Genomic DNA, 18,823 nt, shown 5'->3' on the forward strand with positions numbered 1-18,823 from the left:
CAAGATTATCTCGAAGAGAGAAAAATACACAATATAAATAAGGGAGAAGCAATCTTAACCGTGTAAGATGGACATATTGAAAATGAATAAGCGTTTTACAGACCAGAGTGAGTTATATAGGATACGGAGATTTTTAACCAAACAAAAAAAACACACACTTCGCAAATATAATGGAATGTTTTGTTTTTGAAGAAACATGAATAAAGCCATTTTATTTGCGCTTAGAAAAGGTGACGACGCGAAATCTCCTAGATATTCTCTTTATTTGTTTTTGTGTGTTTGTTTTCCACGGTATCATACGGCATTGTTGTCAAAGAATGTTGTTAACTTTAGCAACACCGTTTAAAACTATCGGCTAATTTAACCACATACACACACGCACGCACACACACACATACACACATACATACATGCATACATACATACAAATATATATATATATGTATATATATATATATATATATATATATATATATATATATATATATATATATATATATATGGAGTGATCGAGGGAGGCAATTATTGCTTAACTGATAGATTAGATATAGTATATATATATATATATATATATATATATATATATATATATATATATATATATATATCTGTAGAAATCAATGATTAATATTTTTAATCATATTGTATTATACATATGTGCGATTGTTCATTTTATTAATTATATATTTTAATACATTACTATTTTTCTTTATTTTTCAGAACCCAATTTTCATCTGCCCGTAATGAATGTAACATATGTAGCCGGTACAACGGCCATTTTACCCTGCTCTGTGGAGCATTTAGGAAGTTATTCTGTGAGTACTTTAATCTATATTTTTATTGTTGTTCATCGTCCCTGTCTCATTCTCAAAACACAGATTCGTTAATGACACATCGTGTATTTTATTTGCAGCGAATTCTCATCTGCATCCTGCCCTATCCTATTACGTGTCTTACAAAAAATACGGCTGGCCATTGTCTTTTTGTTTTATTTCATACTGCTTGAAAACAAATCGAGATTATTATCACATGACAAAGAGATATTTACACATTATTGGTATCGAAAATTCTTGGGGACGCTTGCAATATAATTAATAAAAAGAAGTATTGGTATGTCATAGTTTTTGATTAACCTTATTTAAAATTGAATATTTTAAGCGGGGCTAGGTATAAACGTGTATGTACAAAGTTCATTTGTAACTAGTTGGGCTATAACAACAGAATATTCTCATCATTGCTTTGCCACTCGAGTATATATCCGACACAGTAAGACACAGTTAACCAATTGATGAACCAATATATTTATATATATATATATAGAAATTTGCAAGCCCGTTTCCGTGAAACAATATACAATTTATAACAGTGAGTGTTTATAACCTAACTCTTTCTCAAATATTAAAAAGTAAAAAATATTACCATATTAAAAAAAGACAACACTTATTCGTCGAAAAAGGTTTCCGATTTCAGCCGAGCCGATTACCGGAAATACTTCCGGTTTACTATTCTAAAATAACAGTTCTGACTACACATGTTTAACGGTGTTGATTGTTTATATTGAATCTGCTTTCCTCACCGATAAGTATACCAGATTTATATATAAACCATTGCATCAGATCGTGTTTTTTTTAATGTTTCAGACTTCCTTTTTCTTTATATATTATTTTTTCAATCAGCGGTGTTGTTTATTTATTTATTTATTTTTTTGTTTTGTTTTTCTTTTCTATATTGTGCGCATCCTGATTTTTATAATTGAAACAAAAACACCGATTCCTACATTTTCTTTGTGAAAATTACAATTTATTTAAAAAAAAAGGGTAAACTTTTACCTTAGGTCGACTCCATAATTTCTCACATGTGTAAGTAGGTGTTGTTTATTCTGAAAGATGTTCTTAAAATGGGGAGGATGGTGGTAGATATTCCAAAAACCGTTTTTATATGGGGAATTTAAGGGTGTTTATTGTGAAAGCCATACATGTCATGGGAGGATTAAGGGTGTTTATTCCTGAAGCCGTTCTTTACATCGAGAGATTGTTGGTTTTTATTCCAAAAGCCGTTCTTAATATTGGGACGTTGCGGGTGTTTAATCATGGCCGCAAGTGAATTATAGTGCATAGCTCAGGTTTGCCAATTTTAAATAAGATTTTCTTATCCATTTTTGTCGAAAACCTTTAGGAGTAGTAACTTCAAATCTAAGAAATAAAGCATGAGTAAAATGATGTTTTTTTGATGAAACTTATTTTAACAAACTTTAAAGTACACTTTTTTCGGAGTTGTTTTTATATAAGAAAATGTAAATGATTTTTTCTTTATTAAAACCGTGGTACTCAATAGGGTTGTGCTTTAAACTTGCAATGTATTAAAAAAATATTTACTTTAAGTCCAACTCCACAATTTTCAACATGGTTAGGTTGGAGTTGTTTATTCTGAAATCAGTTCTTAACATGGGCAGGACGGGGTATTAATTCCAAAAGCCGTTTTTTACATGGGGAGGTGAGGCGTGCTTTTTTCTCAAACCCATTCTTAACATGGGAAGATCGAGGGTATTTATTCCTAAAGCCGTTCTGAACATGGGGAGATTGACGATTTTTATTCCAAAAGCCGTTCTTAATATTGGGAGGTTGGGGGTGTTTATTCACGGTCACCTATATTTGGTGGGGTTCTTACACTGTTTGGTATAGTGCATTACTTATTTTCCCAAACTTAACATATTCAACAGAGTCCACGACCATTTGTCTTTTTCAAATACATCGATAAACACTGAGCTTTACCGAGCTGATTAAACCTTGTACATTAAATAAAAACACTACAAAAATAGCCAGTTATGTGGAAACGTAGCTTACCTTACCTTTTTTTTGATTTATTTGTTTTTGGAAAACTTTTCGTATCTGTGTATAGTAACCCCCTCACCAAAATATTAATTGAAAAGAAAATGGTTGATTACAAAAACAACAAAAAAAAACACTCGATTAACCGGTTCAACATTATAGCAACGTTCGGCTTAATCCAATGGCTGCTGGTCGAGCCCAAGCCATGATTGATAGAAACTCATAAGGATCTAGGTCAGACTTTGCAAGAGTACCGTTTTTTTTGTGTGTGTTTTTTTTTCATTTTCGTATTTTTTTTTACACCATTGCTGTACTAAGAATATAAGCAACATGCATTTTCTCTTTTTATTAGATTGTTCCATTGCACCAAATTGAACCAGAGCAACGCGTGGAAGGGTACAGCTAGTACTCTATATAAAAGTATATAAGATATCAACGGATACACAATTGAGAGTAAAAACAATGAAAAATACGCTATTGTCATACTTCTAGTATTTATATCCAATCGTTTTACAAGCTGCGTAGAGTAAATTATAGTCATTTAACTATATCACAAAATAAATTATGACGGTTGATAAATAGATAGATAGATAGATATAAATATGCAAGGAGCTTTCTCAATGATACATTTTAAATTTTTATATTATTTGTATTTAATTAGCCTAACATATAATATACTTATACTTAACGACCATGGAACCATCTTATTTAATTTCAGTATTTAAATAATTCAGAAGAGGACGAATATTTCGCTTAAGGTAGTGTCCATTCGGATTAAAATAGAAAACATCCGTCATTCAGAGATTCGAAAGATTTATAGTTGAAGGGTGAAAACCATTGAAATACAAAGGACATTTTTGTTTGTATTTTAATATAACGAATGTGCTTCTTTCTGTATAATTATTTTTCACTATTTTAATTATGCTATTTTTTAAGAGAAACCCGGTAAAATGAACGGCTTAATCTATAAAAATCCAGCCTATGTTTAAGTGTAAATTGAATTGGATCGATTATAGAACAGATAATGGATGAATATAAAATGTCCTAGATAGACACAAATAACGGATATTTGTAAGATTAATTTATGCGATCTTGACTAACGATTGAATTATATGGAAATTTCATGGTGTTTTTTTCACATAAGGAGGTTTAATTTATTTCTCATTATAATTTTTTATTTGCAATGAAAAAAATACGATTCTTATGTTATATATTAGTGCGAGTATCATCATATCGTTTTACTCCATCTCAAGGTTTATAGTTTGGCAGTGCCGAGTTATCCTTCAGAGCGGCATGAGCAAGTGCATAACTTAGGGGATTGTGAGAATAGGTGTGTTAGACTGCATGCCACTCTCGCAGGAAAATAGGACGTAATGTACACAGTCACCCTCATGTAGGTTTTCCGTGTTAAGGCAACGTTCAATCAGACCCGGTTTAATGTCATCCACTCTTGTAGAAAAAATAAAAATTATTTTATTCGTAAAGATAATGTATCTATTTATTCATTGCGGAATTTTATACTTATCTTCTAGGTGTTGTTTCACGACGCTTCTACCAACTATTTCTCTGGCCTTCGTAAGGTGGTTAACAGAAACAATATAAGAACGCGCAATCCCATAAACGTATCCTCAGCCATTAATGCCGTCCATAGTTGTCGTCTCACCAGGTATTTGTCACCTAAACCTTTGGCCGCCTTTGGGTAGCACTGCACCCTCTATGTTCAGATACTGCTCATCTGATCCGTAGAGATACACCGTCTCTATGTACTCTGCCGCGGGCTACGAACTATTGAAAGCAGTAATTGTTGATGATGCAGTTATGAGATTCGGTGGTCTTATCTCGTAGCGGTTAACAACCTGACGAATCCAAGAGGAATAGTTGGCCGAAACGTCGTGAAACAACAACTAAAAAATGAGAATAATAGTCCGTATTAAATAAATGGATAAATAATATAAATTATTCACAGGAAACAATTCCAATTATTTTTTTAAGGAAAAAGGATAATCGTCTTAAATATGCATAAAATGAAGGAGACGTAGCTGCTTTTTTTATATTCTTAAGGTTAACGTTATCACCACGAGTGCTATTTTCACAACGTTTCGGTTGGAGTACTTTCCGTCTTTCTACACGTGATCAATGACTCAAGCCGCATTAGATAAAGTATTTGTGTATTCATTTGTTACACTCTCATGGATGGTTGAGATGTAATACTCAGCGCGAGTGACAACCAAACTACCCTGGTATAACCATTAAGTTTAATTGTATCAAATTTATTCCTTTTCAAAGGAAAAATGTATTTTACTCTATACATATTGCATTCCAATACATAAACGAATAAAACTTATTGATATATAATTATGTAAAATTGTATTTTAAAACAAAAATGAGATAGACCGACTTTAGAACAATTCTTATAAAATGAGTGAAGTTGGATTTTTTCTCTTTTTGCTAAATAATATTAATCAACAATAAAGATATTTTCTTATCGACCGATCTCATTTAATTACGTGTTAATGGTGATAACTCACGTACGGGCAGAATCTGCTTAAGAGACTTATAACATAGACTAAACCCCCGTTGAAATTCAAGAATTTAAACATTTAACATATGTATATTGTTGCCGTTCTTGTGATTCGCTTTTTACAAAATCCTTGTAGAAGTATATCAATTCTATCGACACACGACTAACACGTGGCTCTTGCAATATTTTTGTTACTGTCGTTTTAATGAAAGCATACTAATGAAGTATTTATGTAGTTTTTGTGTATATCTGGCGGTGTGTTTTTATTTTCATCTAAGCTTTTTGAGAAGTCTGTAATCTATGATATGAATGTTCGACCAGAATAATGACCTATAATAATATCGTTTCACGATTAAAGATTTAAATACGAAACCCTTTAAATTTACGTTATCATTTCAATTTAAGCATACAGTTAATTCAGCTTACATTTACAAATTAAATAAAATATTTTTTCTCATAGCCTCTTTTTTAGGGAACGGTGTTTTAAAAATCAGACGGGAGTTTACAGGGCAATAACACGTTCTTATTTTTATAGAACAGTAAATATGTTATTAAATGAAAAACATTATATATATATATATATATATATCTGTATATATATATACACACACACACACACATATATATATATATACATATATATATATATATATATATATAAATATTCTCCTGACAGATACGACTAACGTGTATAGGAATAATACCTTTCTAGAGTCTTTGCTACCCGTGTTTACAATAAATTCCATTGCATTTCAAATATAACGTGTAAGTAGAAGACTCTATTAGCATAAACACATATGCATCTATATCAGCAGAATTAGTTTTCATTCTGCAAAGTTAAAGATGTAAATTTTATTTAAATCGCACGTTGTACCAAATTATTGTCTTCCATTTCTAGGACAGAGTCTGGTATATATTTTGATGCTATATTTTATCTTACTTTTGCTTATGTTAGTAAAAAAAAATATGTTTCAATTCAGAGAAGGTAATATTATTACAATTAGGGCTGCTTCATTTACTGAATTCCAGTGCCGAATTACACCATACCTTATATTTGGCTCTCCTTCTTGTACATCTAATTTGCATTTACATACCAGAGATTAGAAAAAATATCGTATTAATCTTAAGTAAAAATTTAAATATGAATCTTCCATTGAATAATAGAACAACAACCCATCCATTATTGATTAAATATTTGTAAAAATTTAATCTGAAAATCTTTATCCGATTATATTGGATACTGTTTAACATAACTGGTCGTAATCTTCAATAATTTTTGTTTCAGTTTACATATTGCCATTCCCATGAAAATTTAACATTTCATTTACTTGCGCTTACAGCATTTGTTTCTATTTTTCATTCCACGTTTCCTTAATCAATATTCATTTTTAAAGAAAAGAAATACAAATGAATGCGAAACAAAATTTGACGTTAATATAAATGAGTTTCGTTATGTTTCCATATGATGATGCTCGATGACGCTTACGTGCGAACTATATCATAACTGGCTAAAACTTCATCTATCAAGCATACGTTTTTAAAACTCCACTCACACCAGATTTCCGTAATCCGCAATTGTTTATTACATCGGGTATCTATAAAAATGACAAATCGAGATTCAATATAAGTCATGGATTCGTGCATATGAATAAATAATATAATTTACAACAGATTTAAAAAATGAAAAAAGAAACTAACTTCATCTTCGTCGGTGATGCTAGACTTTATAAAAAGTGTCAAGAAACGATCAATCCAACATAGATTAATAATTAAAATGAATTCTTATAACGTATTATACCGCATTCCTGATATGCAACTCGAATAGTTGGAAGAATTAGTATAGAAAATACATATGCCTGTTGCCTAGCTTTATTTGAATAAAAATAACTATAGCAATAAAAAATTACGTAATGCACGCATATCCAATCTATTATAAATACAAGCTTAAGAAGTATATATATATATATATATATACATATATATATATATATATATATATATATATATATATATATATACATATGTATATATATATATAAGGGAAAAGTGAAACGATTAATACCGGTCATGAGATCGGAACACTGCGACGATGCCATATCTGACCATTAGCAAGGAAGTATCCTGCCGGCCAAGCTCAACCGCGAGACATATCGTTGAAATTTTAACCTATTTTAATTGAGATAACATCCAGCAACACCATCGTTGACTGGATTCAAAAACAGCCTACAGAAAATGGACTCTGATTTATGAAAGTATGACAGGTTATGAGAAGAGGGGTTGTAAAAAGATAGCTTCGAATTTGGGTGTATCAAAACCAAAGCAACATATGATGAAATTAAAAATAACATAGATACACCGCATAATTATTATACCATACCTGTTCACACTGAAACACTTATCACAAGGTTCTGTGTATCTATATAAAAAAAAACACCTTGTGAAACTTTGTGACATATTTGCATTCCATGGAGTTCAGGCGCGAACGAACCCCCCATAATTTATTATAACATATTTATTCACACTGAAGCATAATTATCAAAGTATACTTACGCAGATAGATATGAAAAGTCTTTATTAAAGTTTGCGCCTATTTCCATTCTATGGAGGGCAGGCGCGAACGCAGACCCCGCAATTTTATTATACCATCCCTATTTAAGTTAAAACATACTTATCAAAGTACTCTAATGTGCATCTATATAAAAACAACTTGTAAACGTTTTTTTGGTTTTACTTCTTAAATTTTTATTTTCACACTTTGTGGACAAGGCGCGAACGCAGACACCACAATTTTAATGAATCATCATTATGCCAGATGAAACATATCCATTCCTGTGTCTCGATACTACTTCTATCATTATATGTGATCAGTTTTCTATAATAATCAACCATATAGGAGCCTATTCATGACCAGACACACACACAGACGTTCAACGTTATATTATAGATACGTGGGGGGGGTATCAAATTCTTGTTTTAAGAATATATATGAGTGTGCTGGTAATATTTTTCTGCCTCTCTTAATCTTTATCGAAATTAAACTTGTTCGTTGTTCTACCCTTCGCTTTAAGCTACAGTTCATCTATATCTAGTTGTCGTCTTGATCACTGTCTTTTCTAAATATGTGTCTCCAGCTGTTTCTCTTTTTCTATTTTCTCTATTTCTCTCTATTTTATCTCTTTCTGTCTAGCTGTCTGTCTGTCTGTATATTTCTCTATCTCTATCTCTATCTCTCTCTCTCTCTCTCTCTCTCTCTCTATATATATATATATATATATATATACATATGTGTATATATATATATATATATATATATATATAAACACACACATGCACACAGAAATGTGTATGTATATATTGGTGTGTATATATAAACACATCTATAAACACATCCATACACACAGAAATATATATATATATATATATTTCTAACCATATATATATATATATATATATATATATATATATATATATATATATATATATATATATGTGTGTGTGTGTGTGTGTGTATATACCGCTCCCCATGTGGGGGTACCAAATTGGTTAAAAGGAAAAATTATTCCCAAATCGCATTAAGGTAAAAATGCACTTTCGTAAATAATTGAATTGATTCAAAACATATCGCTAAAACCAAAACAAAACAACATCTAAGTAAATCGCGATATATCCAGACAGTCGGCGAGATGGTCCAGGGGTAAGGGTGTAGGCACATTACCGTTGGGTCCTGATTTCGACTCTCGCTAGATACTTCCACTCTAATGAGTCGGAGACGACGAATCACCTGCCAGTGGATAACTACATTTTAAAAATAATATATATATATATATATATATATATATATATATATATATATATATATATATATATATATATATATATATATATATATATACCGCTCCCCATATGGGGGTACCAAATTGGTTAAAAGGGAAAATTATTCCCAACTCGCATTTAGATAAAAATGCACTTTCGTAAATGATTGAAATCATTCAAAACATATCGCTAAAACCAAAACAAAACAACATCTAAGTAAATCGCGATATATCCAGACAGTCGGCTTGATGGCCCAGGGGTAAGGGTTTAGGCTCATTACCGTTGGGCCCCGATTTCGAATCTTGCTAGATACAGCCACTTTAATGAGTCGTAGGCGGTGAAACACGTGTCAGTGGATAATTACATTTAAAAAATATTATACATATATATATATATATATATATATATATATATATATATATATATGCCCATTATATCTTCTTTTTCATCACTATTCCTACAAATAGATCTGCTAGTTATAGTTCTATTCTAATGTTTGAGATCTGACAATGTATTCTCATCATACTAAGTCAATGAATGATGTTGAATGCGATAGACTGTTAGTGTATTTTGTTGGAGTTGTCTTGAAAAAGCACGTTAAAATGTGTAAACACCTTTTTTACTATGTAATGTCGTTATACAGAGACTAGTTAATGGTGCTTTTGTACGAGAATTTTATGCTGATTCGATTATTTGGATGTGTCACCCACAGTCCAAATTTAACGGTATACCGCATGTTTAAATGTGGGCATGTGACCCTCTAACGCTGAAGTTGAAATGAATTTCTTTACAATCAAACATGTACTAAGGAATTACGTAGAGATATGGACACAATGCATCCATATTTTTAATAACCGTAGCGGTATAAATAAATATATATATATATATATATATATATATATATATATATATATATATATATATATGTGTGTGTGTGTGTGTGTGTGTGTGTATGGTTGTGAACTTGTGTGTGTTTACAATTCGTTTAACTTTACATATGAACTCCTTTCAGGTTTCCATATATGCAAGTTTTGTTCCTGTTCAAATATTACAATTGTAAATTTCCTCTTCAAGAATACACGCGGGATGTTCATGCTTGAATAATAAAAGAATCGGAATTTCACTTCCCAAGGGAAATTTAGATTCGAAATTGAAGCATTTAATCTGAGAGTGGACAGGTCATAAAAAAACAACTTTTGAAGCGAATAACATCGAAGCAAATATACACATTCTTCCCGAAGAACGCATTCTTTTTTGCAGACCACGTAACTTGAGCGCATCAGACGTGTCTATGTTCCTGGTGTGAGTCTTCTTCTTGAGAAGATAATTGAATATAAGAATGTGCATGTGTTTATTAGTAAGATCACTATATCATTCTCAACAAAAATAATCTATATATGAATCAAGATAAAAGGAGAATACTTTTGTATAAAACACAATATATGTATTAATATTTGGATATTGCCTCTAAAAGATGGCAAGTCCGATAGCATTTTTATTGCATACCTTATAACATACATCAATTATTCATTGATAGCTTAAAAACCGTTTTCGAGATTATTTTACAAAACCTTAAGTATATAAAATAAAATCGTCTCTATGCATTATTAAGTAGTCCGTTCTTTAATTAATTAAAAAAAAAATTAAAACATGTAAGATGACAGACATCATTCAGTGTGATGGCAAAAAAAATTAAACAGAAAACATTACTGCAGTATTTCAAACAATAAAAAATCCTGTGCAAAAAAAGTCGACTAACTAGTAGTTAATAGTAGCATATAATACAGAACCTTGAATCTATTGGCGATACATTTAGATCATATTTTCCACGTTGACAAAACAAAGAACCATCAGATATTGGCCCATAAGTTTGTTAGGCTCTTTTGACCAATGTAGTGCCTAAATTATTGTTATTCTGTCTTATCAGTCGCCTTGTTTATTATGTCATTTGTATTGAACAGCTTTGTTCAGATGAGATCTGATGTCTGTAGGATGTTCATGTATTTAGCTATTATGTATTAATTACACAAAATAATCTCGTTTTTACAATAAAAAGGTGAAGCTTCACTTCAAAGAATTGTGACTAAAGATGCATTGTCTTAAATCAAAGGTATTTCCCTCGGGAACACATGTATGCCGAAAATAATTTAGACACGTACGAATGCTATAATGGTATCAACATCGTATTAAGCAACCGTTTCGTGCCAATGAAATACGTGAAGAAGAAGCAATTATAAGTTTAATTAAAGCTTAATCTTAGTGGTCCCTGGGGAAAGGCGTGTGAAACGTAATTTGAAATGGTTTCATCACATCTGCATTGCAAGTCATGTCTGGAAAACACTTAGCAATTGTATTACATCGCAAAAACTGAGTAAATTACATTTGTCAGCCGGATACCGATTTTGTCTGGAAGCCACCATTTGTTTGAAGAGCGTAATTATCTCGGATGTGATAGAATGTATATCTTATTTTGATGAACATTACAAAATTTATAATAAGACACTAAAGAGCTATGACACAATATATTTACACATAGGTAGATGTATGTTTATATATATATATATATATATATGTATATATATATATATATATGTGTGTGTGTGTGTGTATGTATGTATGTATGAACGAAATATTTTGAAATGAAATGCAATATTAAAGTACAATTCAACTTTATATTATGCACTCTTATAAATCACGTACCTACAACTGCTAAACATCTAATATTAACACATACACATTCACAACTTATATATTTATATGTATATATATATGTGTGTGTTTGTATATATATATATATATATATTTATATATATATATATATGTAGGTGTGGGTGTGTGTGTGCGCGCGTGTGTGTGTGTGATTGCGGGATATATTAATTTGATTGCCTCAGGCAAGGGTTTCAGTGATGCACTTATTTCATTGCTAAATCCAGGTTTCACGCCATATCAAATCAAACAGCTCCCCTGAGCTGACTCCAGCTGACCATAATCATATGTTAAACGGCTATAAACTAGAAGAGCCGACATCGGAAAAGATCATGTTCTTTAACATTTCTTTTCAACACTGCACCAGCAGTCAACGTGGTGTTCCGTCTTTCAAAATAAGTGTAATTGAATGTTGATGTTGTAAAGCACATGAGTAATTCAAAATTTCGTTAAGTCTATACGATGAACCATTGTTTTATTAATATCCTTCTTAGTCTTTGATAACATTAGGCGATCAATTTCGACTCATTATTTGTAATTACCTGCATAACGTACGCATACACTGTTCTTAATATTTTTTTCCTAAGAGTTTTGCCTACATAGCATACAGTTATATTTTCTGTACATATATTTCATAGATCACGACTTGCCCGTGTGATATATATATATATATATATATATATATATATATATATATATATACACACACACACACACACCAATTAATACGTTTTATTTTCATGTTCTTTATTCAAAACTAAAAACTATACGTTTGTACGTCTATTCTATTTTTGTACTAACTTTTAGTAGTTAAGATCTTTCGACGGAACACGGAAATCTGTATGGGATTTCGATGGAAGTATTTCAGGAATATTCTCGATTCTCTGTCTCTTCTTTCTAAAAAAGCACAATATTGAAACTGGAAAATTGCGGTCAGAATTTTCAAATGATGTATTGAAAAAAAAATGATGAAGCAAAACATTAAAAAATATTTTGTCATGATATATCTGCCGATTTATACGTTTTATCTTCAGGTTTTGGTGATTCAAAATCATAGATTTTACTTTTACTTTATTTCTTATCCGTGCACCTATTGATTAAGAAATAAAAAAAAATAATTTTTCAATATGAAAATTCTTGCAAATATTAGATTAACTTAATATCGTCATCTTTTACTGGGGGTTTACATTTAAATTAATATATCCTCCTGTTAATAATATGTCTGCACTCCTCAGATTAAGGATCGCTGATTTCGAGGATACCGTTGAAAAATGTGACGTCATATCGATAGTGTGTTTTTTTTTCAGTAACTTTCCATTTACTAACAATTTGCATTTTTTTTTTAATTACTGAAGTTTTAATTGAAGTGAAAGTTGAAAGATGTGTTAGCAGTAAAATATAACGAGTAAAAACAAAACATATGGTAAAATAAAGAGGTGTACAAAAATACAGATGTTGAAGTTGCGAAAGTTGCAAAGTTTGAAACTAATTAAATTCAAATGTTGCATAAAAAATAACAGACACGTCTGTATGCTTAATGAATCACAAACCCACACGTCTCTACACCTCTACACGATCTCTCTTACGTTCAGTATATATATATATATATATATATATATATATATATATATATATATATATATATATATATATATATATATATATATATATATATATGTAAAGCTGAACGTATGTGTGTGTCTGGTAACGAATAGGTTTCGTTATGGTTGACTATTATAGAAAACTGATCACATATAATGATAGAAAATGTATCGAGACACAGCTGTGGATATGTTTGATCTGACATAATGACGATTCATAAAAATTGTGGGGTCTGCGTACGCGCCTGGTCCACAAATTATCAAAATAAAAAATGAAAACATTAAAAAAAGACGTTCACAAGTGTTTTTGATATAGATGTGCATAATACTACTTTGATAAGTATGTTTTAACTTAAATAGGGATGGTACAATAAAATTGTTGGGTCTTCGGTCGCGCCCGGCCCCCATAGAATGGAAATAGGCACAAACTTTAATAAATAATTTTCATAAATATCTGAGTAAGTATATTTTGATAATTATGTTTCAGCTTGTAGAAATACGGTATAATAAAATTATTGGGTGTTCGTCCGCGCACCTGACTTCCATAGAATGCAAATAGGTCACAAAGTTTAACCATTTTTTTATATATAGATCCATAGAATATTGTGATAAGTTTTTCAGTGTGAACAGGAATGGTATGATAAATTATTGGGGTTATCTATTTTATTTTTACTTTCATCATATTTTGCTTTAGTTTTGCGACCCCCAAATTCGAAGCTATCTCGTTACGACCCTTCTTTTATAATTTATCATACTTACATAAATCAGAGTCCATTTTCTGTAGGCTTTTTTTTATTTCCAATTTTAATCTTTGTCTACACACGTTTTATTAAGTATATTAGTAAATATGTATTGTAAAATATGCTTAGAATCACACAGAAGATAGTAAATCTGTGTGGACGGACAACAGATTTGCATATATGCATGTTTTTCTATAGACTATTGGTATATGAAAAATATATAATAAACATGTGGCAGCTCTCAGATGATTATAAACTAAATATACTAATTTCTTTTAGAATAAAAATTAAGCATGATTACATTTTTATAAATCGTTAAAGCATTATATTAATTTCATATATTCGTATGTGGATTTTCATATATAAGTTCGTAAATATGCATTGTTTGATTAGTACATGTTCTCTTATTGCCTCCATAATTCTCTTATGTTTTATTATTTTATGCAGGTTATGTTTAACAAGTCAATATTCCCGTATAGTTATGGTTTTCTCTCATGTCGTCTTCTGTTTATTCACTCATACATTATATATATATATATATATATATATATATATATATATATATATATATATATATATATATATATATACATATATATATATTTACCAGTGGTGAAAAAAACGAACTAGAGTGCTCAATGTGTAGCCAGAACAGTATATAAGAAATTTATTACCATGAGTCCAGAATGAGTTTACATATTGCTTCAACTAGAGGAAAATCCTCAAAGAGAGGAAATATCCAACTAGCATCGTCAAAATTCATAGATGGACTAAGTTATAAAATCAAATAAGAATGGAAAAATCGTAGATGAAGGAGAGTTAGAAAAGAATGGTAGGAGTGGAGGGGAGAGGACGTTGCAATTTAAAGTAGTAGGAGTGTATACGATAAGAGAGGCGTTTTTAATTTAATATTACTTATGTGTTAATTCTTATAAACGTTGTTTTTAGTTTATAACGGTTTAAAATTAAAAGACTATATTCATATTTATAACGACATAAGTAAAAGTTAATTTAAAGGATCACCATGGCAACAGTAAAAAATATAAACTAACACACAAAAATATAAACTAACACACAACTCCTTGATCCTTAATTACAAACACCCTATTTACAACCGAAACTATATAGTCCCCCATTCATTCTAAAAGAACCCCTCCACAGAACCCCCACCTATTTATCCCCACAATTTTTAGCTGCATCTCTCTTTGCGTAACTAATTCTTTTAACCCCCCCCCTTTGCCTTACTCACTCCTTATGTCATTATTTAAAACCTTAATCCCAACCCTTACCATTCTTATCACAATAACTGCCAACCCCCTTCTAACTTTACCCCCTAAGCCCCTTCAGTAACAGCACCTTAGCATGAATACTATACACCCATATACGATGCCGCAGTCATATCTACTACACATTTACAACCCATGACGTCTGGTAATATGTATATCCTTATTATCTGCCAATTACTTAGAGTTATCGCCACATAGTTTCTTATTGGCTATTTCCATGGTTAGATCTTGATTTCTAATGTGTTAGTTACGTTCTTACCACTCTTGGTATCCTCTGACTTACTACTCCGTCTATTATCTACTTGTTAACAACTATTCATTTACTTACCTTCTACTTTAATTAAGTATTTAATTTACCATCTACATATAATATATATTATATATTTTTCTTTTATATTTACCTCCCACTAATTCTCTCTATAATTATTATCATATTTTTAACACGAAACTTATTTACATATATTTACGTATTTGCGTATGGACATATACTAAAGCAAATGCCCCTCCCCATTGATGTGTGTACATATTTTGTACATGTGTATTCATGTGTATGTACTTGTTTGTTTTTATTATTTACTTATTATTAACATTTTCTTTATAATTATATTACTTCTTATTCATTATTTAATTAACTTAGAGATAGTCTTATTTATTTTTATTTCATAAAAATAAACCTATAACGAATAATTCACCTATTTACCCTCCTATATTCCCCTTCTTTCTTTCAACTTAACGCCCGACAATTAAAAATAAAATTATAAATAATAAATAAAAAAAAGAAAAAATATGTTTTCAATCTCTCCCTGCCAGGCTTATATATATATATATATATATATATATATATATATATATATATATATATATATATATATGTATATATATGTATGTATATATGTTGTATATGTATGTATATGTATATACGTATATATATGTATGTATATGTATATATGCATATGCATATATATATATATATATATATATATATATATATATATATATGTATATATGTGTGCATGTGTTTTATTCTCTTATCACAAACATCTCCCTAATAATTTTATTAATTTATTATTTGATTAACTTACTGATATTCTTAGCTATGTCTATATTATTACAAAAAACCTGTAACTTTTAATTAATTAATTTATCCTCATATTTTCCTTCTCTCTTTCTTTCAAGTACAACGCCCGAAAATTAAAAAAAATAATAAATAATAAATAATTTATAAAATATTTTTCAATCTCCCTCCCAGCTAATCTATTTATATATTTATATATATATATATATATATGTGTGTGTGTGTGTGTGTGTGTGTGTGTGTGTGTGTGGGTGGGCGGGTGTGTGTGTATGTGTATGTATTTGAATGTATGTGCATTTGTATTTATATATATGTTTGTATATGTATATATGCATGCATATTTACGTATTTGTATATATATATATATATATATATATATATATATATATATATATATTTATATATACTCAGACATGTGCTCTTCCCCCATTGACTTATGTGCATATGATGTACATATGTATGCGTGTGTTTGTATCTGTGTATCTGTGTTATTTATTTTCATTATTTTCCTTAATTTTATTAATCTATTATTTAAGTTACTTACTGAAATTTTCACCTATTTTATTTTATTAAAATAAACCTGTAATGTATAATTTCTACCTGCCCGGCTAATATATATATATATATATATATATATATATATATATATATATATATATATATATATATATATATATATATATATAGTTATATATATATATATATATATATGTATATATACATATTAATATGAATGTGCGTGTATGCATTTGTATATATATATATATATATATATATATATATATATTTGTATACATGTGTATGTATGCATATATGTATATTTATATGTTTATTTTTACGCATCTCTGTTTTTACATATACTTAGGCATGCTCCCCCCCTCATTGATGTGTCTCCGTACGTTGTACAGGTGTACGCGTGTGTGTGTGTGTTTTATTTACTTACCATAAACGATTGTTTATTAATATTTTAATTTTTAATTTATTTTAATTACTTTCTGATATTCTTACCTATCATTATACTATCAAAATAAACCTGTAACGTATAATTCATTAATTTATTCTTCTATTTTTCCGTTTCTTTTTCTTTTCTTTTTTATAAACAATAAATATCTTACAATCTCTCCCCGCCCGGCTAAATAACTTTAAACCTCATTTTCAACCCGTTCCTTCCTCCTCCCACCACACCATGCCCACTAACATTAACTTTCCAACCTGTTGCCATGGTGATCCTTTAAATTAACTTTTACTGATGCCGTTATAAATATGGATAGCGTCTTTTAATTTTAAACCGTTATAAACTAAAAAAACGTGTATAAGAATTAACACATAAGTAATATTTAATGATGAACCCCTCTCTTATCGTATACACTCCTACTACTTTAAAATCCAACGTCCTCTCCCCCCACTCCCCCTTCTTTTCTAACTCCCCTTCATCTACGATTTTTACATTCTAATTTGATTTTATAACTTAGTCTATCTCTTAATTTTGACGATGCTAGTTGTATATTTCCTCTCTTTGAGGCTCTTCCTCTAGTTGAAACAATATGTAAACTCATTTCGGACTCACAGTTATAAATTTTATATATATATATATATATATATATATATATATATATATATATATATATATATATCTGACGTTGCTCGAGACGTAATGATGATCAACGAATTATTCAATCTCCTATATTTTTAATGTTATTGAAAGAGTTAAATCACTCATTTTCCAATCAATTGGATTGAATTGCTGATTTAGTAAGGCAACCCATCCTTGTGCACCGGGGGAATACTTACAATTATTTCACTGCATCTACATTGCAGTTTAGGAGACCTTGCTTTTTTATGAAATTAGTTTTTATATATAATGGCTTGTATTAAAGTTTTAAATGCTACACTCAAGTAGTATACTTCATTTTACTCGAAATAGAAATATTAATTTCGAACGCATTATGATTATATAAAAAAAATACTGTGGATTTTATATGTTAAACTTTTCGGCTTGTGTCGTAATAATATTCCCTGCGCCACCTTTCATGTTAGGTTGTATAAGGCGTTTTCTTGCTTATAAATTACCGGTTTCCTCTTTAATCAGATTATTTCGATTATCTATTATCTAAGCGACGATTCCCCGATACAAAACTTATCTATGTATATGTCCAGTCGCATTAGTACCTTAGTATTTCATTTTAGTGGTATTTCAGACAATAATGAACAGAATATCACACACGGGCAAATTTATTTTATATAATAGTCAAT

At 29.8% G+C, this 18,823-nt stretch overlaps 1 protein-coding gene across 4 annotated transcripts in view; it reads left to right on the forward strand.

Moving 5' to 3' along the window:
- LOC145268446 (opioid-binding protein/cell adhesion molecule homolog) overlaps positions 1-18,823 on the forward strand; it is a 1,056,730-nt gene that overhangs the window by 757,636 nt on the left and 280,271 nt on the right. For all 4 annotated transcript variants that reach the window (XM_080124023.1, XM_080124014.1, XM_080124024.1 and 1 more), the window contains one exon: positions 721-815. In XM_080124023.1, coding sequence (XP_079980149.1) covers positions 721-815 — 95 coding nt within the window. The remainder of the gene's footprint in view (positions 1-720; positions 816-18,823) is intronic.

This window comes from Euprymna scolopes, chromosome 4 (assembly GCF_053919585.1).
Source record: "Euprymna scolopes isolate OS-2025 chromosome 4, ASM5391958v1, whole genome shotgun sequence".
Taxonomy (NCBI): Eukaryota; Metazoa; Mollusca; class Cephalopoda; order Sepiida; family Sepiolidae; genus Euprymna; species Euprymna scolopes.